The sequence below is a fragment of the Hydractinia symbiolongicarpus genome, chromosome 1 (genome assembly GCF_029227915.1).
Source record: "Hydractinia symbiolongicarpus strain clone_291-10 chromosome 1, HSymV2.1, whole genome shotgun sequence".
NCBI classification, from domain to species: domain Eukaryota; kingdom Metazoa; phylum Cnidaria; class Hydrozoa; order Anthoathecata; family Hydractiniidae; genus Hydractinia; species Hydractinia symbiolongicarpus.
Window position 1 is genome coordinate 6,830,076 of NC_079875.1, and position 24,075 is coordinate 6,854,150.

At 33.3% G+C, this 24,075-nt stretch overlaps 1 protein-coding gene across 1 annotated transcript; it reads left to right on the forward strand.

Annotated features, from left to right (window-relative positions):
* The first annotated feature begins 6,144 nt into the window (after positions 1–6,144).
* Positions 6,145–23,802, forward strand: LOC130635339 (uncharacterized). The gene is made up of 4 exons (XM_057444689.1): positions 6,145–6,379; positions 19,606–19,679; positions 20,893–20,992; positions 22,867–23,802. Exon 4 carries the CDS (start codon positions 22,965–22,967, stop codon positions 23,421–23,423), a length of 459 nt encoding a protein of 152 aa, XP_057300672.1. The 5' UTR covers positions 6,145–6,379; positions 19,606–19,679; positions 20,893–20,992; positions 22,867–22,964; the 3' UTR covers positions 23,424–23,802.
* Positions 23,803–24,075: the final 273 nt, after the last annotated feature.

The following is a 24,075-nucleotide window of genomic DNA, read 5'->3' on the forward strand; positions in this document are numbered from 1 at the left end:
ATTCTACTATATATATACTAGTCGATAAGGCCCGTGGAAAAATCCACTAAGGCAGGATAAAAATTTTGATGATGTCAGCAACTCATCCACTAAAAAAAATTAGAATTTTGTTTTCATATTGCGTCTATTGTGGATAGCTTAAAGCGCTGATCAGGAAAATGTATATGATCATGTGCTTTTGATGAGCGGTTATTGAGATAGGAGGGTTTAAAAATTTTGCTGACGTCAGGAATGACCCGTGAAGACAATAATTTTTTGAGAGATTTGTATTCCTGCTGCCTTCATCGTATAGATCTTGAAACGCTGATCAAGAAAATGTATAGGATTGTGTAATTTTGACAAACGGATGCAGAGATATTAGGGTTTAAAAGTTTTTTGATGACGTCATTAACCCGTCCATTCCGAAACGGATTCGGTGACCCAGGTTTGAAAAAGTTACCCAAATTGGTCCCAGGTAGTCCCTAGCTACCCACGCAGGAGATGACGTCAGTTATTTCCGCCCGTTTCCAAGTTATTTAGCCTTAAATTTATAAGTGCAATGCAAAGGCTTCACTAATCTCAATATACTTTCCTTTGACGTCAATATTGCTCTAACGTCAAAGTTTGCTAATTTACAGTACAAATTTATAGGCGATGTTTTATAGACTTTTTCAAAGAAATTTTATCCACTTTGCAAAAGTCACAGACAGAACTGGCGTATTATTATATAGACTAGTTGATAAATCCCGCGGAGTAATCCACTTAGGCAGAAGGACAATGGAAAAACAGGTTGTTTTAGTTTTTTTGCTGACGTCAGCAGTGCAAATACAAAATAAAAATATTTTTTTAGAAATTTGTATACCTGTTGCCTTCATCGTATAGATCTTAAAATGCTGATCAAGAAAATGTATATGATCCATGTATCTTTGACAAACGGTTGCAGAGATATCAAGGTTTAGAGGTTTTTTGATGACGTCATCAAACCGTTCATTCCGAAACGGATTCGGGGACCCAGGTTTGAAAAACTTACCCAAATTGGTCCCAGGTTGTCCCTAGTTACCCACGCAGTAAAAAAACATCGACGTCACCACCTCGTTTCCAAGTTATTTGGCCTCAAAGTTTTAAGTGCATTGTAATGGCTTCACTAATCTTAATTAACTTTTCTTTGACGTCAATACTATTTTATCGGTAAAGTTTGGTAAATTACAGAACAATTTTATAGGCGATGTTTTATAGAATTTGTTAAAGAAAATTTTGAAGAATGTAATCCACTTTGCAAAAGTGACAGACAGACACACGGAACTGGCGTATTATTATAGAGACTAGTCGATAAGGCCCGTGGAGTAATCCACTTAGGCAGAGGGACAATGGAAAATAGGTTTTTTTAGATTTTTTGCTGACGTCAGCAGTGCAGGTACAAGAAAAATTGGCGAAATTTAGTTTATTCGTTGCCTGTAATGTGTAGAGGTTAAAACGCTGATCAAAATAATGTATAGGATCATATGTTTTCGACAAACGCCTAAGGAGATATAAGGTTTTAAAAATTTTGCTGACGTCAGCAATAAACCGTCAAAACCCAAAATTTTTTTTAAGAAATTCGTATACCTGTTGCCTTCATCGTATAGATCTTGAAGCACTGATTAAGAAAATGTATAGGATCATGTACTTTTGGTAAACGGTTGCAGAGATATTAGGGTTTGAAGATTTTTGATGACGTAATTAACCCGTCCATTCCGAAACGGATTCGGGGACATTGGTTTGGGAAAATTACCCAAATTGGTCCTAAGTGGTCCCTAGTTACCCACGCAGTGAAAAATCATTGACGTCACCACCTCGTTTCCAAGTTATTTGCCCTCAAAGTTTTAGATGCACTGTAATGACTTCATTATTGTAATATAGGATATTGACGTTAAAGTAGTATTATTGACGTCGCGCTGTAACGTCAGAAAATTTGACGTAATAGACATGTATTTTTCGGCAACATCAAAGAAAAATGAACACATCCACTTTGCCTGTCACAGACACACGGAACTGGCGTATTATTATATAGACTAGTCGATTAGGCCCGTGGAAAAATCCACTTAGGCAGAAAAACAATTGAAAAGTTCTGTCATTTGAATTTTGATGACATCAGCAAATATTTCAGTATATTGAATATGCCTTTTACTAAAAAAAATAATCTGAAAATGCATAAAAAGAAAGTATATAAGTCATAATTTAACAAAAAAAGTTCTTAAAATCTAACACAAAATATCAAATGTCAAATCGCATGAAATCATCCCAACAAAACTTCAGACAAAATATGAAAAACAACGGCGTGCAAGGTGTAAAATCTAGTTAGTAGAAAGTTACAACATTGACAGTCACAACCCAGACAGTTACGACAACAATAATAATAATGTCAGAAATAACACACATCTCAAATATGTATACATCTTATTATGTGATTATGTTGAAAACCTTCAATATTATAATCTGAAGTGTCGAAAAGAAAGGCTTGCAACAGTAAGCACAGATCTATGAAATAAGTTCTTTACGCATTTTAAACATTGTCTTTTTCCTAAATGCTTATACAACAATACAACCTGAACAATATCAAAAAGCAAAACACCTAAAAACAAAAAGTTAAACTTTGAAAAATCATTTATTCGGTTGCATACCATCCTCTCCCGCAAAAATATGCACAAAATGTAAAAATTAACCGGTTAACAAAACAATTTTTTGTCTAATGATCAGTACTGACTTTACCAAACATTTTAACCTGAAATGTCGAAAAAGCAATGAGCAAGGAGTAAATTTCAAATCAACCAAAATCATTATTTTGAAAACATTAACCCATCAAATTCAACTCAGAAAAAGCAGTCATTTAAGTGCATACAAAAATACAACTTGTAGAATATCAAATTATTATTTTTAGTATATATATAATTGCATATGGTCCTCCCTCACAACAGTTAAATTTTTGCACTAAATTTGCAACACAAAATACAAATTCTAAATAATTCCTATGGTTTTCCTCAAAAGTTTAATCAAAATATAAAAGATGAGAGGTGAACGACAAAATCAAAGTTTGCAGAATTTAATTGTTTTGGTATATATATGTCTATTGATAACTGCCCTTTATAACAATATTTAGATAGATAGATAGATAGATAGATAGATAGATAGATAGATAGATAGATAGATAGATAGATAGATAGATAGATAGATAGATAGATAGATAGATAGATAGATAGATAGATAGATAGATAGATAGATAGATAGATAGATAGATAGATAGATAGATAGATAGATAGATAGATAGATAGATAGATAGATAGATAGATAGATAGATAGATAGATAGATAGATAGATAGATAGATAGATAGATAGATAGATAGATAGATAGATAGATAGATAGATAGATAGATAGATAGATAGATAGATAGATAGATAGATAGATAGATAGATAGATAGATAGATAGATAGATAGATAGATAGATAGATAGATAGATAGATAGATAGATAGATAGATAGATAGATAGATAGATAGATAGATAGATAGATAGATAGATAGATAGATAGATAGATAGATAGATAGATAGATAGATAGATAGATAGATAGATAGATAGATAGATAGATAGATAGATAGATAGATAGATAGATAGATAGATAGATAGATAGATAGATAGATAGATAGATAGATGTGCATATTTTACATGGCTAGCCTCACAAATATTGAGGGATATACCCTGTCTATTATTTCCAGGAGGGGCCATGGCGTAGATGGAGAGTCCTAGAGTATTTAATGCTCATTTTGAGCTACGCAGACCCAATTAGAGCTCGCGCTCTACTAGACAACTCCCGGCAACATCCAACGGCCCACACAGTGTGCCATCTTCCCAATTTCCCTCACATGGCTTGGGTTAACCCGGGGCTATGGTAACATTCACTCGCTCATGTTGAATCGCCGTCAAGAGGAATCGAACCCCGGTATCCCGCACAGAGTACGAGAGCTATAACCACTAATCTACGGCGCCACGACAAAGACAAAATGCCATAAACAAAAACATTTTAGTCAGAACATCTAGAACAACAAAAATCACTACACTTAAGGTACCAGAATTACTACATGTTAAATAAAAATTGTTTCGTCATATTGCATGTAACCAATGTATATAAGTTTAGTTACACAAAATGTGAAGTATATAAGTTTAGTTACACAAAATGTGAAAAATACATTATTTGCATACACAAATTGTGAAAAATACATTATTTGCTTAAAAACAGTCCTTAAACTCTTCTTAAATGTTATTTAATACTTTTTTAAAAGTTGTTGTGGCTTGTTAATTTAAGCTTAAAATGTCAATTAAAATAAGTTACAGTCACATTCTTAGCAAAGACCACTAAGATTAGCTTACATGTAAAAAGCAACATAAAACTGAAGCTAACATAAGGTAGCTACAGCAGCTAATAGCTGGTCACTGAAATATAAACTGGAGACTTAGCTAGGTATAAAGAACATGGCTACATATTTATAAATTCCTAGCTACCTAGCTAGTTGTTGTTGGTGTGGTTGATGCTAGCTAGCTAACAAACATGTCTCGCATCAATAATATCATCAAAACTTTAAAAAACATAAACAAACCTTACAGAAACCTTTCTATACTTCATTTATATACCATGCCCCTTTTTAAATGCTTTTGTAAAGATTTATTTTGAAGGCAAGAGAAGACAAATGCTTAAAAAGGACAGCCATCTTTTTTGCAAACACAATTTCCGTTACTTTGTGCTAGAACTTCATTTAACAAACCACACAAAACTCGCGGCTTTTCACGACAAAGAAGACATATTTTTTTTCGGCAACATCAAAGATTTTTTCGGCAACATCAAGGGAAAATGACGATATCAACTTTGCCTGTCACAGACACACAGACACACTTAGCGTATTATTATTCTCCCTAAAATAAAAAACCAAGCCGGAGAGCCTCCCGCTAAATCGGGATGTCCAGTGGTCACAGCTGCGTTTTGAGAAATTTTATTTTTATTTTAATATTTATAACAAGTTGTTAGACCATGATCAATAGAGCATGCGCATTAATTGTTTGGAGTTCATTCATCGTCCTTTTGCCATCGAGCGGATAGTGTGATCAACAGACGCAACTGAACTGTTAGCATATATATTTACTTGGTTTTCTTATTTTTAGCTATATTTTATTGCACTATTCTCATTCTTATTTTTTAGTGCCTTTCATAAATTCCCTTATATCTTACTTGTAATTACCTAGCCCTTTAGTTTTGAAATTAGGCTAATAAACCCTAAAAATCACTGATTTTTAGCAAGGCTATATGATGCCTCTTTAAATGCTTAATACACCTTTCTGTCTTAGTAACTTACAATTGTAAGTTGTAAATTCGCTTTATTGAAAAAAGTAAGCTAGCATATACCGTCCTATTTACATGATAATTAGACAAACTGCTCTAGCGAGGATCTTGCAATTTCGCTCCCCAGGTGACTTTGTGGTTTTAATTATTTCTTAAAACAACTTTGTGAAAATGCCAGTGAATGAGGGCGGCAATTGCATTGTGAAGAGCAAGTGGGTGCTGATAAGCTGCAAACACCCACAAATACAAGGGTGGGTTCGGGCAACTTTTAGAATCAATTTAGTTTGGAAATGCAATTCCTGTACCATGTCATGCAGATAGTTAAAAGAAAGCACTTTAAACAGTTCTTTTAAAACCTTCACTACCACATAGTAAATGGGCCCATCCATTTTTTGATGTTCTTAATAACTATAAAATTAGATAATACGTTTTTTTGGGTTTGATTTGGTCTAACTGGATTTTTTCATGCAAATAAAACGCCATAGTTGTCCGAAAAACTCAGCACTTTTTATGGGGTCTGTGGATTATCAGCGCCAAGCAAAAAAATGAAATCCTGCGATGTTTCTGCCGGTTTTGTAAAATGCATGGCTTTTATCAGTACAGTTAGCAATATAGTAGATCTTAGATGTAAGGCTTAGGATATCATATAGCCATCCAGTGTTGTCAGTAAAGAGAGTAAGTTAGGAAGGAAATTGAAATCACACTGCATAATGGATTGGAGGAAGTTATTCAATTATTTCTTTTTTTCTTAATAAATAAAGGTAAATAAAGATATTCCAGTATGGTAAGCTATCTATATTAGGCTGTTCAGTCACGTGACAATTCTTGCAGTCAAAAAAAATCTCGGCGCGGCGGAAATTGAGAACTTCAAAATTTTTAAAGGTGAGCGTATGGGCACCTTAGCATTTGGGTACTTTTCTTGCACTAAACCAATTTAGGCCGGTTTATGTTGGGTACCTATGCAAAGGTAGATGATTTTCTGAGGTAAACAAAGATGAAAATCCCGGTTTCTGTTTGAGGAAGTAAAAAAATCAGGTAAATAAAAACTTCATATTTTGAGAAAAAGTACTAGATTTTAGCTATTTTTTGATTTTTACTCAGGGAAACACTCTTCAATGACACTTTTGTAAGTTTGTATAAGAGTTTTATATATTATATATATAGACTATATATATAATATTGATTTGCTGAAAAAATTTTAACGGCTAACTCCCGAAAAATGGTAACCCTCGACACAAAACCAACAACAAGAAAACAGCCCCTTCGTCTTGAAAAATTGCAAAAAGTAATTCAGAGAAAGAAAAGTCCAAGAAATGAAGTGAGAAGTGGTAGCTAGAGCTAGAAGTAAAGTAGTAAAGTTAGAAGAAGAAAATAGAAGCTAGAGGTTGAAGTGGATTTGAAATCACAAATAGTAAGAACTTTGATGTTTTTAGACGTTTAGTTTTTATGTCACTGGAGCAAGCAGACTCGCATTTTCCAAGAAAAGCCTCAAATTCTTGAAGTTTCATATTTTAGCGCTTTTTTAAAAACAAACCTAGCCACCATATTTGTTTATGTTTTTGTTGCATAATTAATGTATCCCCTGGTGCGTAACTAATGTGTTTGTCCTAAAATTCAAAATGCTACATAAAGCTGTTAGCTGACTAACAAACGGAAAACTTTGGTTTGTTGAACTTACTGATCACTGTAATGTTATTATTTTTACATTACTATTGTTTCTCTTTATATGTGTTTTACTAAGCATAAATAGCTAGCTTTAGTTTTAGCTAAGTGTTCCCAGTTTAAGTATATTTAACTGGGGGTCTTAGCTACTGTTAGCTAGCTAATGTTGTCCTCCATGGGCTAGCTCAACCTATGACTTATATTGTTATTCCTCTTTTTTAATTATCTATAGCTAGCTACCTTAGTTTCCAAACTTCTTTTCTTTTATGAGCACGAATTATGATGTAACAAGCTAGCTAGCTACCTACCTACAAAATCTTTAAAGACTTGAACTTTTGCAGATGTATTTTATATTTCTTTTCACATTTCCTGTAAACTTTACAAAGGGACCACGTGCAATATGACAAGTGGAATATTTTTTTTCTCCAGAATTTAAAGCGTGTGTGTTAAGTTATTTTTTATTGTTTTGTTTCTGACATCCTGTTTAACTTTCGTCAGCCTACATGTAAAATGCCAGGTTATTTTTACAGGGGTGTGTAGCTAGACATTTGATTGGAAATTTACATGGGTTTTTGACTTCATTTTAATTTATGAGAGGATGGTCGTTCGGTTCGGGAAGGTTGTTCGTGTTTTTGTTTGTGTTGCAAACTGCTGTTTTTTAAAATTTTCTGTAAACTTTTGTGGGAAAAAGACCACATGCAATATACTGAAAGCACAAATTTTGTAGAATTGGCCTCCACTAAAGGCTGTTGTGTAAGCTAATGGCTTTTTCATAGTTCGTATTGTAAACTTTTGTTGGGGAGAACTAAACTGTATGTGATGTCATTTTTGCTGGAAGAAAATTCCATGGTTTCACGTTTTTGTTAAGAATTTTATAATTGTGGTAATATATAACTGTGTTTGGTGATGATGAAAAAACTTTTTTGTTTTTTATATTTTATGAAATGCCTGATTTTTCTATAATTTGATGTGTTTCATAACCTTTTTGTGGAAGATTTATGGGCAATAGCAATATAGAACATGCTAAATGAACTGATTTTTGTTGATTTGGATGTGCTCCTCAAAAACCGATCTGTTTTACATTTTGTGTTAACTTGTGTGAGGACGGACCGTATATACACTCTGTTTTCCAAAAGTAATATCTTTGTTGATTCAAATTTACTCCTTATTTATTTTTGACATTCACGTTTAAAATGGTTGGTAAAGGTAACTACAGATCATCATACAAAGAAAAATTTTTTCGTGTTCTTAACCTGTTAATTTTTACAATTTGTGTATATTTTTGGGAAACAGGATAGTATGTAATTGAATAAATGTTTTCCAGATATAAATTTGATGTTTTTTGACACTTCTGATTGAAATATTAAAGGTTTTTAACGAAGTAAATATTTGAAATGTGTTATTTCTGACTTTATTATTATTGTTAGTGTTGTACTTGATTCTAACATTATTTTGATTAGTGTTTCAAGCTCTACACATAATCTTTGTTGATTCAAGTTTATTCTTTGCTCATTGATTTTTTGACATTTATGTTTAAAATTGTTGGTAAAGAAAAATTTTTGTGTTCTTAACTGGTTGATTTTTACATTTTGTGTAAATTTTTGTGGGAGAGCATGGTAATGCAACTAAAATGACTGACTTTTCTAGATTTAAATTTTATGTTTTCCAAACTACGGCTTTTTCATATTTTTGTATAAGCGTAAGGGAAAATCAATATTTAAAATGTGTAAAAAACTTATTTTTGCTAACTCTTGGAGGCCTCCTTTTTGACACTTCAGAATAAAATACTGAGGGTTTTCAACATAATCACTTATAAGATGTAAATATTTGAGATGCGTTATTTTTGAAATTGTTATTATCCGTGTTGTGACTGTTGGTGTTGTAACTGTCGGTCTTCTTACTGTCGGTTTTGTGAGTTTAGTGTTGTGAGTGTCGATGTTGTGAGTGTCGTTGTTGTAACTTTTTATCAACTAGATTTTACACCTTGCAAGCTGTTCTTTTTTATTTTGTGTAAGATTTGTGTGGAGGATTTAATGTGATTTGATATTTGACATTTTGTGTAAGATTTTAAGAACATTTTTTTGTATATACACTGCTGACGTCAGAAAAACATCTAAAAGAACCTATTTTCCCATTGTCCTTCTGCCTAAGTGGATTTCTCCACGGGCCTTATCGACTAATCTATATAATAATACGCCAGTTCCGTGTGTCTGTCTGTCACTTTTGCAAAGTGGATTACATTCTTCAAAATTTTCTTTAACAAATTCTATAAAACATCGCCTATAAAATTGTTCTGTAATTTACCAAACTTTACCGATAAAATAGTATTGACGTCAAAGGAAAGTTAATTAAGATTAGTGAAGCCATTACAGTGCACCTAAAACTTTGAGGCCAAATAACTTGGAAACAAGGTGGTGACGTCAATGATTTTTCACCGCGTGGGTAACTAGGGACCAACTAGGACCAATTTGGGTAATTTTCCCAAACCTGGGTCCCCGAATCCGTTTCGGAATGGACGGGTTGATGACGTCATCGAAAAACCTTCAAATCCTAATATCTCTGCAACAGTTTGTCAAAAGTACATGATCCTATACATTTTCTTCATCAGCGTTTCAAGATCTATACAATGAAGGCAGCAGGTATACAATTTTCTAAAAAAAAAATTGGGGGGGTTTGACTGGCCATTGCTGACATCAGCAAAATGTTAAAACCCTTATGTCTCATTAACTGCTTATCAAAAAGATATAATCATATACATTTTCTTTATGAGCGTTTTAACATCTGCATAGTACAGGCAACGAATGAACTAAATTTCGCCAAATATTTTTGTAATTGCACTGCTGACGTCAGCAAACCAACTTTTTCAATGTCCTATTGCCTGAGTGGATTTCTCCACGGGACTTTATCGACTAGTCTCTTATAATAATACGGAGCTTTTGTCTGTGACTTTTGCAAAGTGGATAAAATTTCTTTGATAAAGTCTATAAAACATCGCCTATAAATTTGTTCTGTAAATTAGCAAACTTTGACGTTAAAGCAATATTGACGTCAAAGGAAAGTATATTAAGATTAGTGAAGCCATTGCATTGCACTTTTAAATTTAAGGCTTAATAACATGGAAACGGGTGGAAATAACTGACGTCATCTCCTGCGTGGGTAACTAGGGACCACCTAGGACCAATTTGGGTAAGTTTCCCAAACCTGGGTCCCTAAATCCGTTTCGGAATGGGTGGGTTGATGACGTCATCAAAAAACCTTTAAACCCTAATATCTCTGCAACCGTTTGTCAAAAGTACATAATCCTATACATTTTCTTGATCAGCGTTTCAAGATCTATGAGATAGAGGCAACAGGTATACAAATTTCTAAAAAAAATTTATCGGTTTTGACGGGGCCATTGCTGACGTTAGCAAAATCTTTAAATCCTTATATCTCATTAACATCAAAATTTTTATCCTGCTTTTGTGGATTTTCCACGGGCTTTATCGACTAGTATTGAATAATGCAGATTGTCAGCAACCTCAATCCCAGGGCTTTTTGCCGTCCCGTTATAAAAAAAAGTCAAGGAGCCCGGAGGTCAAGGTTGGATTATGCGTAATAAAAATTCAAATTACTGTATTGTATGTTTTTGTTTGGCATCCCTTACATGGATTCAATGAGAGATTCAGTGGATTTTTCCACGGAAATTCGGCAAGTCATATTTATTTGCTAGTTTTTTTAAGTTTCTAAAAGATCCTGCTATGAGAAAGAAATAGTGTACTACAAAAAAAAGGGTGGATGGAAAGGACAGCATTCGTGTGACAAGCCATATAAATTATGTAAAAAAAATTTTGCACCCTTTAGTGGAATTCTGAGGAGGTTAAAAAATTGCAAAGCCTGCTTTATTCAAAAGTATATTAGTGGACGAATGAAGAAAGAGAAAGACGCCAATGGATAGAATCTTCCCAAGAAAAAAACATATAAATAATTTTTTAAAAGAATAGCAACAACCTGTGGAAGTATTTGATGTGGAATTTTTGGTGATAAATATGCATCTAATGCAATTTGGAAAGAAAACAAGAAACTAAAAATTAATGTGTTTTCTACAAAGTGTAAATTTATCGAGCACGTACTGGTTGCCAATGTACTACCTACTGATTTTGTTTAAACAAGAATACTGACAATTTTAAATCCTTGTAATACTGGTGAAAATTTCATTTTGTACAACAATCAAAAAATTAAAGGGGTTCTTTAAGATGTAAACGTCGTGCATTGTCCCCACTGTTGTTAACACTTTTGAGACAAGGAGAAACTTTTCAAGTTCCAGAAGTAATTCCACAAATACATACTAGCTTGGGTGAATTTTATGTATATAACCTTATTGTATGTTGCCCACTTACTAGCACGTTATACTTAAACTTATGTATTTTGATTATAAAAAGTCACAGAACTGTTAAAATTTTGGTTTGGACTGCACAAGGTAATTGCTTCACATTTTTTGGTCAGCTTTTCCCTGGAAGCGTACGTGACAAAAACATTGTAATTAAAAGTGGTCTTTTATATCCGGAATTATGGGAACCTAGAGATAAAATTATGGCAGATCGTCGTTTTTTAATTGCCGATTATGGTTAGCCGTTAGGTGTAGAACTTATCACACCATGTTTGCGACAGGACGTGAACAATTTACTGAAAGTTGGTTGCAGTCAATAGATAGCAGTCAAAAGGAATACATGTGTATCATATACTACAAAGAGGATAGAGTGATTCCTGTGAATTTATAAGGATCACTGAATCAAATAATTTCAATATGTGCAATCTTGACTAATTTTTAAACAAAATCCCTAAAATCCCAAAATCAAAACAATTTCTGATGGTAAAAAATTGTGCCTTTAATTATTCGAAAATAAAATACTGAAAAAATAAATAATAAAAATGTCCGCACCATTTTTTACAACTTTTTAAAAGAAGTAAATGTCAGTAATTTTTTGATGAAAAGTTTTTGATGTTGGGCGATTATGTATATATTACAGAGTTTATTAGTCATGATTTATCTCCAGAAATAATGTTGCAAGTTTTCCCAAATTTATTGCATAGTGAGGCAGTGCATTTTTTTGGTACCAAAAAAATTTGTGTGCTAGCTTCAATTGAAACCATGTCACAATACTACAAAAATTATCTGTTTAAAACAAGTTTATAAAGTTATTGACAATTCCCTTTTTTTCTCCTGATTTAAAATTTTGTTTGATCTCTTTTCCTGGTTGTCTCTTTGTTTATTTTCAACGGTGAATATTACAGACAGGTTGACGGTGCGGCCATGGGCTTTCCATTGGGACCGCCCCTTGCTAACGTATTTTTATGTCCCCACGAGCCAACCTGTCCATCTACATACAAGCCATCGCTATACAAACGTTATGTGGATGTTTTGTATTGTTTAGATCGATGGATCAATTGGAGTCTTTTAGTTGTTTTTTTGAACTCTAAACACTGTAACATATATTTTACTTTTGAGAAGGAACATGATTCTTCTTTTTCCTTTTTGGATAACAAAATCGACAGGACTTGTGATACATTTTGTACTAGTGTTTATAGAAAGCCCACTTTTAGTGGCGTGTATACTAATTTTACTAGCTTCATACCGCTGTCATACAAATATAGTTTGGTATATTCTTTATTGTTCCTTTGTTTCCGTATCACTTCGGATTTTTCTAGATTTCACCTCGAAGTTAAGTTTCTTAAGAATACACTATCTAAGAATGGTTATTCTGTTATTTTCGTTGATACGTGTGTCAAAAGATTTCTTAACAAGCTATACGTTCCTCCTGCTCCTGCCTCCTGTTTCGATATTCCTAAGAAAAAGGTTCTTATTGTTTTGCCTTACTTTGGTACAGTTTCCTTACAAGCTACAACACGCCTTAGGAAACTTTTTCGTAAACAGCTACAATGCTGTTCATTACAGGTTGTTTTTAAGTCATCATTAAGATTTTCGTCTGTGTTTCGCTTCAAAGATAAACTTCTTAGGTCTTTCCTTTCAAGTGTTGTATACAAATCTTCGTGTAGTGGCTGCAACGCTACTTATATTGGTAAGACAATACGGCACTTGAAAGTAAGATCTTGTGAACATCTAGGATTTTCGCATCTCACTGGTAAGAGGGTTGCTACGCAACAACCATCTGCGGTTAGCGAAAACTGACTTATGTCGTCACACAAGGCTGACGGCAATAATTTTACTGTTTTGTCATCTGATGCACACCATTATTTACTTGAGATAAAGGAGAGCCTCTTTATACTTAAAGAGAAGCCTGTACTCAATGATTACATCTGCGCCTTTATATTTATTTAATTAATTTATCAGCAAGGGGATTGTCAATAACTTTATAAACTTGTTTTATACAGAAATTTTTGTAATATTGTGATCATGGCTCCAGAAGACCTGAAAGCTCAATATGTGAAGGAATATGTGAAGAAAATAATATTGTTATTTTTCTCAATGTTTGTTACATATTTAACGTTTCCATCACTTAGTTTTATTGAAACCATGTCATTTAAGTTTTTAGTTCTTCTGAATTTAAATTTTTTTAATTTCAATTATACGAATCTCTTTGGTATATCGGGTATTGCTGGAAATAAGAAGTATCTCTGCATGCTGATGGTGCATTAAAATCAAAAATACTACAATAAACAATAAATTCAGGAGGCGAATGATATGGAAGTTAACTAATTAAATTATTATTGAGAGTGCCTATCTCCACTATAATTCAACATACTTTTTGATACAAAGCCACACCGAGAGAAAATGTTTTAAAAAATTTAACAACTTCTGCCCCATTTTTATTTTTTTTAAAATTATTGGATCATAATTTTATAAAAAAGAATATTAATACAAAATGCAAGCCATACAAACCTTGCAAAACTGTTATGAACTTCTTTGATCGTATCGGAATTCGATAAACTTAAACCTTTCAGCTGCAAAAACAACAACAAATAAGTTAGAAGAGAGTCAGTACTTCCTACTATGACAATAGCACACATTGCAAGCTGGATTAAAAAAGCAGACTAATAAACGTTCTGCACCACATTATACACATATGCTGCCGGTACTTACTGCTGGGTCGAACTGCTTAGAGAATTCTTTAAATGATGACAAATTCTCGCCCAACTGCACATCAGCATGATTGGTGTTTAAAAGAATGCTAATAATGGCTTGTGTTGCACACGCATTGTTTATCACCTGAAGTGAAATTTATTTTAAACGTTAAATTACATTTGTGGAAAGAAAAGTTCAGTGGAAATGTCATCATCTCTATAATAATACGCCAGTTCCGTGTGTCTGTAACAGGCAAAGTGGATATGTTCATTTTCCTTTAATTTTACCGAAATTTTCTTTGAAGTAACCGAAAAATGCATGTCTAATATGCTAAATTTTTTGACGGTACGGCGCGACGTCAATAACACCACTTTAACGTCAATATCCTATATTAAATTAATGAAGCCGTTACAGTGCACTTAAAACTTTGAGGCCAAATAACTTGGAAACGAGGTGGTGACGTCAATGATTTTTCACTGCGTGGGTAACTAGGGACCACCTGAAACCAATTTGGGTAAGTTTCCCAAACCTGGATGCCCGAATCCGTTTCGGAATGGACGGGTTGATGACGTCATCACAAAACCTTCAAATCCCAATATTTCTGCAACCGTTTGTCAAAAGTGCACGTTCCTATACATTTTCTTGATCAGCATTTCAAGATCTATATGATGAATGCAACGGGTGTACAAATTTGTGAAGAAATTTTTCTTTGGAACTTTTGATAGGGACTTTGCTGACGTCAGCAAAATTTTAAAGCCCTTAAATCTCCTTAGGCGTTTGTCAAAAACATAGGATACTATACATTTTCTTGATCAGCGTTTCAAGATCTATACGATGAATGCAACGGGTGTACGAATTTGTGAAGAAATTTTTTTTGGAACTTTTGATAGGGACTTTGCTGACGTCAGCAAAATTTTAAAGCCCTTAAATCTCCTTAGACGTTTGTCAAAAACATAGGATACTATACATTTTCTTGATCAGCGTTTCAAGATCTATACGATGAAGGCAACAGGTATACAAATTTCTAAAAAAAAGTTTTGGGGGTTTGACTGGCCATTGCTGACGTCAGCAAAATTTTAAAACCCTTATATCTCATTAACCGCTCATCAAAAGCACATGATCATATACATTTTCTTGATCAGCAGTTTAAGCTCTACACAATAGAGGCAACGTGGAAACACAGTTCTACTTTTTTTTGTGGATGGGTTGCTGACGTCATCAAAATTTTTATTCTGCCTCAGTGGATTTTTCCACGGGCTTTATCGACTAGTCTATATAATAATACGCCAGTTCCGTGTCTCTGTGACAGGCAAAGTGGATGTCTTCATTTTCCTTTGATGTTGCCGAAAAATGCATCTCTAATATGTCAAATTTTCTGACGTTACGGCGCAACGAAAATAACACTACTTTAACGTCAATATCCTATGTTAAATTAATGAAGCCATTACAGTGCACCTAAAACTTTGAGGCCAAATAACTTGGAAACGAGGTGGTGACGTCAATGATTTTTCACCGCGTGGGTAACTAGGGACCAACTAGGACCAATTTGGGTAATTTTCCCAAACCTGGGTCCCCGAATCCGTTTCGGAATGGACGGGTTGATGACGTCATCGAAAAACCTTCAAATCCTAATATCTCTGCAACCGTTTGTCAAAAATACGCGATCCTATACATTTTCTTGATAAGCGTTTCAAGACCTATACAATGAAGGCAGCAGGTATACAAATTTCTAAAAAGAAAATTTGGGGGGTTTGACTGGCCATTGCTGACATCAGCAAAATGTTAAAATCCCTTATGTCTCATTAACTGCTTATCAAAAAGATATGATCATATACATTTTCTTGGTCAGCGTTTTAACATCAGCATAGTACAGGCAACGAATAAACTAAATTTCGCCAAATATTTTTGTAATTGCACTGCTGACGTCAGCAAAAAATCTAAAACAACCTACTTTTCCATTGTCCTTCTGCCTAAGTGGATTTTTCCACGGGCCTTATCGACTAGTCTATATAATAATACGCCAGTTCTGTCTGTCTGTGACTTTTGCGAAGTGGATAAAATTTCTTTGATAAAGTCTATAAAACATCGTCTATAAATTTGTTTTGTAAATTACCAAACTTTGACGTTAAAGCAATATTGACGTCTAAGGAAAGTATATTAAGATTAGTGAAGCCATTGCATTGCACTTTTAAATTTAAGGCTAAATAACTTGGAAACGGGTGGAAATAACTGACGTCATCTCCTCCGTAGGTAACTAGGGACCACCTTTGACCAATTTGGGTAAGTTTCCCAAACCTGGGTCCCTGAATCCGTTTCGGGAATGGACGGGTTGATGACGTCATCAAAAAACCTTCAAACCCTAATATCTCTGCAACCGTTTGTCAAAAATACACGATCCTATACATTTTCTTGATCAGCGTTTCAAGATCTATACGATGAAGGCAACAGGCATACACATTTCTGAAAAAAAAAGTTTTGTGTTCTGACATGTCTCTGCTGACGTCATCAAAATTTAAATGACGGTTATTTTTCTCTGTTATCCTGCCTAAGTGGATTTTTCCACGGGCCTTATCGACTATATATATATATATAATTGTAATAAAAAAAAACAAAAGGGCAGCTGCCCAAAGTCGTGAATTTTTTATCATACCCCAAGAAGGGCAAAACTATGCAAAGTGAAGCACATTCTTTTATCAAACTGCATACTTGCGTCTTTAAACTTTATAAACTTACTATTTTTAAAGACGCCTGAACTTAATTTAATGAAAAAAATCGCTCTTATGAACACATATTTAACCAAATTTATTAAATATGGCTAATACAGATTTTAATATCACTGATGCAGATTCGGATTCGGAAGTAGATGCATATTTTGACAAAGAAGGGGTTAATAGATATTACTTTAACATATAGAGGATTCAATTATTATGAGAATTTGTAATTCTTAAAGCACCATCATGGCCATGATATTAGCACAAGGACATTTTTGCGACGATTCAAGGCATATGGTTTGAAGCGACCTTGCACAGACAGTATTTCGAATCCTAATTTCGAATCCTAATTTCGAATCCTAATTTAAGTCACGATGAAGTTCGTCGAAGAATATCAGAAATAATCAATGGGCCTGGTTCTTCTGGGGGCTATCGCACTGTGTGACATTTGCTGGAAATGGAGGGTATAAGAGTACTAAGAATTATTGTGCAAACTTTACTCAACAAGGTACTTGATCTGGTTGCTAGCGAAAATCGTAGAAGGCACAGATTTCGTAGACGGCAGTACAGTACCTTCCAGATGCAAGCGTACGCGTACGCTCAAGTTTCACACCTTTTTCTCGGAGGCGGTGTGGTTTGTCTTTTGTTCTTATTAATTATCTTGCGAGTCTTGTAAGTCATTAACTTGCGCGTAATAAACAAAAGATTATTGAAGAAAAAATAGCTTATTATAACTGCGCGTAACTATTGTTAAATAGTGTTAACATAACTATTCCCAATAGCATATTTGCAAATGTTATCAACTCTATCAATGTTACACGAAGAGCCATTGTTAATATTTTTATTAAACAAATGTTTTGCGTGGAAACTAAATAAACTAGCGAGAAGGCATTGTTGGTTGCGCGGGTTAAAAAAAGCTTTTAAGCGATAGAAATTATTATATTTTAACAAAGATTGAAACTTTAATTTTAATAGAAATGTTTTTTTAGATTGCATTTTAAAACTTTAAAAACGAAAAACGGCGATAAAAATGTTTTTTTTAGATCGCATTTTAAAAGTTTAAAAACGAACAGCGGCGATAGAAATGTTTTTTAGATCGCATTTTAAAAGTTTAAAAACGGAAAACAGCGATAGAAATGTTTTTTTAGATCGCATTTTAAAAGTTTAAAAAACGGAAAACAGCGATAGAAATGTTTTTTTAGATCACGTTTTAAAAGTTTAAAAAACGGAAAACAGCGATAGAAATGTTTTTTTAGATCGCATTTTAAAAGTTTAAAAAACGGAAAACAGCGATAGAAATGTTTTTTTAGATCACATTTTAAAAGTTTAAAAACGAATATGAAAACCCGGAACCAATTTTTTATGACACATCGATGGATACGACAAATTGAAACCTTGGGGCTTTCCTATCCATGGTCCTATAGATGGATATAGTCGTAAAATGCTTCGGCTCAATGTAACTAAATCTCTAATAATCCAGACAATATTGCTCACTATTACTTAGACACAGTAAGTAACCTAGATGGCTGTCCTGTAGAGCTCATCACTGATCTTACAGAAAATGCTCTAGGAGCATCCATTCAAGCATATTTCAGAGGTGATCCAGACGCACATCGATATTATCATCCTCACGAAATCAAAGAATAGAAGGATGGTGGCCTAAATATTGTAAACAAGGATCAAGTTAGTGGAGAAATTTTTTCAAAGATGTTGAACAGAATCATTGACACAAACTCACAAATCAGTTTGGAAGCGCTGTGGTTTTCATTTTCCAAAGTGCTGCAAAACGGTTGTCATACAGTTAAGAAACACTAAAACGGGCATAGAATAAGGAGATCAAATACCAAACCCAAGGTGGACGCCCTGATTCTTTGACTGACTTTGATTATAATATGGCGACTTTTGACCGACTTTGGACAGGAATCAAAACTGCAGGAATCAAAACTACCCAAAGTCGAAACATATCTGGGTACTAATTATTATAAAGATGCTAACTTTTATTTTAGTTTAGTTTTGATGTTTATCCATGATTCTTTATCCATAATTTCATCCTTTCATTTCCTCGTTTTTTGTTTTGCCATTCTTTGGTTCCCTTCAAATTCGAACTTTCTATTTTCTCATCCTATTTTGTTCAACATTTTAACATTTTAGCTACGCATTTCTATAAATTATATATTTTTACATACTGCTAGCTATATGATGCAAGAAGACTACCTCAATTTTCTATGTTTTTGGTATGTCTTTTTGTATTGTATATTAATTAATTATATTTTGAAGTTTATTACTAATAGTTTTTCCCTGTGATTTAGTCGATGATTCACCTCATGAGTTCCTCATTCTAAAGATTTTTACTTCAATTCATTTCTACATTTTGGTTCTGTCTGTTTTTAGCTATTGTGACAGTTTTAGTTTCAGTCTTTTGTTTTTACAGTTTTAAGCGTTTTCATTCCTCATATTTATATTTATATTTGCTTTTGTTTTTATATTACACAGGACACATATGGAAAACAGCATTATATGTTGATATGTAAATATCCTGTACAAATAGTTGTTAAATAAAAATAAATAAATAAAAATATATTTGTAAGAACGTAACTCAGAAAAAGCGGACACACTTGTTTCATTTAAAATCAACGCTGGCTACGTCTTTTAAAAAATACACGCGAAAACAAATTAACATAATTCAGAGGAAGAACCAGCCAATCCCTATAATAAGAAAACAATACTAGAAAACAATATATATATATTTTTACAACATTAATACAATCGAAATGAGTCTTGAACTTTTACAAATTATAAATTATCAATTTGTTTGGTTATTTTAGAGAAGAAACGATTTCAGTGTGGAAACTTTTACAGAAACGTCATGGCAAATACTTCACAATTGCTTAGTTTTGAGGTAGGTTGGTGGATAGTTTATTATCTCTTAATGTGTAATACTGTTATCACCAAACTTTTGTAAAAAAGAGAGAAGTATGCATATGGCAATTTACAATTTTCCTTTCGATTTCAAATTAAAAAAGCAAAGAAATGAATATACATGCTTTTTCTTAAATAAAATGTTATAAAAGCACGAACAGATTTTATTTTTGAAAAATATAAGCAGCCTTAAATCATTACAAAATTAAGAACAATCTGTGGCTAAATTTTGTCATAAAAACAAAATAATCATGGACATCAATTGAAATTTACTCTCTAGCTACCGATAACTGTTTTCGCTTGTGATCGTGCCTTTTCTTACCAGAATAACCGCCAAAATGTATTTTATACTTTTTCGCCGGATTGTTCATGAGCGCAGCTGTGGAGCTCCAATTATTTGAAAAAATATCTAAATTCCTCGTAAAAAAACTTTTTTTTCATAAATAAGAGCAAAATGAGACGGAATCCTAAAGTTGATTAAGACCAATAATAGAACAACTAGACCTTAACCTGTGCTAAAAAAACCACTTTTTCACCAGTCCTCAAATTTCACCCGTTATACATATTTTCGCATCGGTTTAGCATGAAGTAATTACATTAATCTGCAGGAAGTTGAAACAAAGTTGCGGCGCAACCAATTTGAATAAGATGTGGCTATTATCATAGAGAATCAGGGTGAAAAATAAGAGCAGTTGAATTTAGGTCATATTTTACGGGTTCCTATAAAAACAACGTGTAGTTCAATGTGTGTAGGAAGATGGTGTCAGATGTGCAAAATTGACAACAGTTGTCGTTTGTTCGTGGAAGGATCCACAGGTTTGCCCGTCCTATATACCGTATATTACCACCCTACGTATTTCGATCCATCGTACACAGTCTAAGTATTACCCGTCGAACATATCCGAGTGCTACCCGTCGTCGTGTATATATCGAGTATTACCCATCCTCGTATATATTCCGATAATTACCGGTCATCGTACATACCGAGTACTACCTGCCGTCGTGTATATATCGAGTATTAACCATCCTCGTATATATTCCGATAATTACCGGTCATCGTACATATCCCGAGTACTACCCGTCGTCGTGTATATATCGAGTATTACTCATCCTTGTATATATTCCGATAATTACCGGTCATCGTATATATTTTAAGTATTAAGATAAATGAACGAACCTATTCTTATTTTTAGAGTTCTTCCACTGCTTCCACAATTAATGATGAATCAAGGTATAGCGAGATCTCTTTAATTGAAGAGGAGGCTAATAAACAGCGAGCAAGGATTGTTAGTGGTAATATATTTTTAAAAATGCTCTACTATATAAATGTGTCCATCAATAAAACCACGATCCTGGAAAATCCTGGGAAAATAAACTTGTTAAAAAATATCCCTGAAATTAATGATGTTCAGTTAAATTTTTGCAAATAGGTTTTTTTAAATCTTTTTACAAATTTGTCTTAAGCCGCCAGAGAGTAATTGGTTATCTTTAAGGAAGCTTCCACACGATAGATTTGCTTTTTGTTAAAAAATTGAATCTGATTTTTCATCATTGTTAACAGTCAGATTTTAAGACTCTTTGGACTTTGTTTATTCTGATTTGTAAATATTAATGTCAAATCACAAATCCCATTTTTCTATTGAATCCAAATTTTTGTTTTAGTTCTAATTTTTTTTGGCAAGTTGACTTCATAGCGTCAGATTTTGTTGGGATTAATGGAAAGACCCAGAATTCAAATGTTTTTCAGGCGCATGTGCCATAAATTTAAAACTTGCCTTGTGCAGTCACCTGTTGTAACTTTTTGTTAGCATAATACGGTTTCTAAACAAAACAGAATAGTTGAGAAAACTTTCCTACTTGTTCAGAAGATTGTTTACAAGACCAAATGACCGAAAATCTACTTCAGGTAGATTATATAGAGGTCAAACTTTTTACTACAAGCACATTAGTAAGTCCATCACATGAAAGAATTTCCAGAGAGAGTAAATTTAGTCCACCTATGCACTTGCTTTAACTTTACTCGCTGAATGAAGTGACAATTTTTGAACATGTTTTATAAAATCTATTGTATATCGTTCGATTGGAAAATAGAATTGACGATTTTAAACACTGTGATACAGACGGATTATTAAGAAATTCAACTAAAAAGAATATCGAAGAATAAGTTATTTGGTAAGTTGATTAGTGTATTTCAGATGCAACGTTTTATATTTCAATGATGATTTTCCTTTTGTTTCAAGAGGTCTGTCTGTCTGTCTGTCAAAATGATAGCTTAGCTACGCAATAGCGAGAAGCACGCAATGCGGTATAAAAAGGACGGGCGAACCCGTGGATTTTCCACGGGCTAACGACTAGTAATAATAAATAAGGAAATTACTTCTTAGAACAATGATTTTGTATTTTATTTATACTATCAGAAAAAGCAAGTTTTTAAACTGTCTAAAACAATTATTTTGTCTCAGTGGTAATATACTTGTGACGTGGGCAAGAAGGATTTTATGAACCTTTACTGGTTTGTTTTTTGCCGCATTTGTTTGGTAAAAATAAACTCCTTAAACGTAAAACTTTAATGCTTCGGTGTTATATTTAGCTTACCGAAAGTACATTATTATAATAGATGAGTCGTTAGCCCGCGGAAATATCCACGCGTATACCCATCGCACATCTCATTGGCTTCGTCACATCGAACATACTTAAGTACTCAGAAGGAATTGTCTTATGCAAACATTTGACCTCTTGAAACCAAAGAAAAATCATCATTGATATATGTAAAGTAACAGCTGAAATCAACTAGAAAATTTTAAACGATCATTGGAGAAAAAAAATAATTTCTCATACTCCGGGAGCTTATTACAAAACCCTTCCATTTTCTACAAAGTGTCTAAAAATATGTTGACTTTAAAAATAGGTTGGTATGGACGATAATAATCATAAGATCGGCTGACCTAACTTATGGCTATTTGGTATACTTATATGTTTCCGTATTTTTTATTCATCATTCAGAAATGATCAATGCAAGTGATACTCTCTTTCAGCCTCTCTAAGGTTTTCAGGGTGCCTAAAATTTTTTATTTTTTTTTAAATTAACGCTGAGAATTTGAAGCAAATTTGTATTGGTAAACTGGTACATTATGTTTAGAATACCCCTCATGTACTTTATTCTTTAGAGTTAAAAATTTCAAGTTTGGCGGATATATTGAATGCCGCTCCTGCTTCTTATGGAATTGTACAGTTAGCAAGATGATGTGGGTTGAATCAAGATCAGATGAATTTGTTATTTCTACATCGTTCTGGTGGCGGTAACCCTGCTGCTGCGTTCGTGGAAGCATTGCCCTTTTACCATCCTGATAAGGAAATTCGTGAGTTGAAAGAAATTTGCGAAAATGAAGGTCTAGTGCACGTTGCAGGTTTTTTCCAAAATTTTGATCTAACAAGAAAATTCGGAGAATTAACACCTGATGACATGAGCAAGTTAGCTACGTTACTTTTGCAACAGGAATCCTGGAAAATAGTCGCAGAAGGACTTGAAATGCAAAGTCTAATCCAGCAATTTGCAGTTGCAGTGATGCAGAATAATTCATATTGTCCTACACGGTATTTATTACAGCTACTTGCAGCATCAAGATTGTACACAGTGGGTGAATTGTTACACGATCTAAGGGCTATAGGAAACGTCCGAGCATATAATCATTTAATTGAACGCAACTTCTCTGTTACACGCTAATTTGTTTCTGTTTGTAAGAAGTCAGCTATTCTTGTTTTAAGATTTTTTTAGCACACACACAACATAATTTTTAGGGCTAAAATGTAAGTGTGTTTGAATTTATGTGGGCATTTTATTTGTATTTTTACAAGATCACTTTTTATTAACCTGGGACAGTTTTTGATTTTTTTTTAATTTATGTAAAATTTGTAGTAAATTGTAGGTTTTGTTAATTCAGGGCAGAATCTGAAAATTTAAACGAGACGAGAAATTTGTTTTTTATAACTGAAAAATCAGTGGCCTAACAATTTTTTTTAGATAGAAAAATATATGTTGTAATTTGAATAATAATAAGTAGTAGTTATTGCACAGTGCCGAGAAAAGATATCAGAAATATTTTTATGATTTTTTTATGGTTTTGCTTACATATTTAGGCGAGTAATATACGAGAACTTAAAAACGAAAAAATATGGCGATAGTTTTGCGAGAAAAAGTGCGATAACTAGTTTATAAACCGAGAATAAATCACTGTAATTTGATACACTCGTTTGTTCAATTTCAATGTTCCATAAATTATTATCAAATATTATCTTAGGGAACACAGATCAAATTCGATAATGCCTTTTCCACACCGGATTTTACTAATGTCCAAAATATTTTAAACTGAAGTTGC

Excerpts from the sequence above, each read along its gene's own strand:
- LOC130635339 (XM_057444689.1), top strand. The coding sequence starts at position 22,965 with ATGAATTTGTTATTTCTACATCGTTCTGGTGGCGGTAACCCTGCTGCT.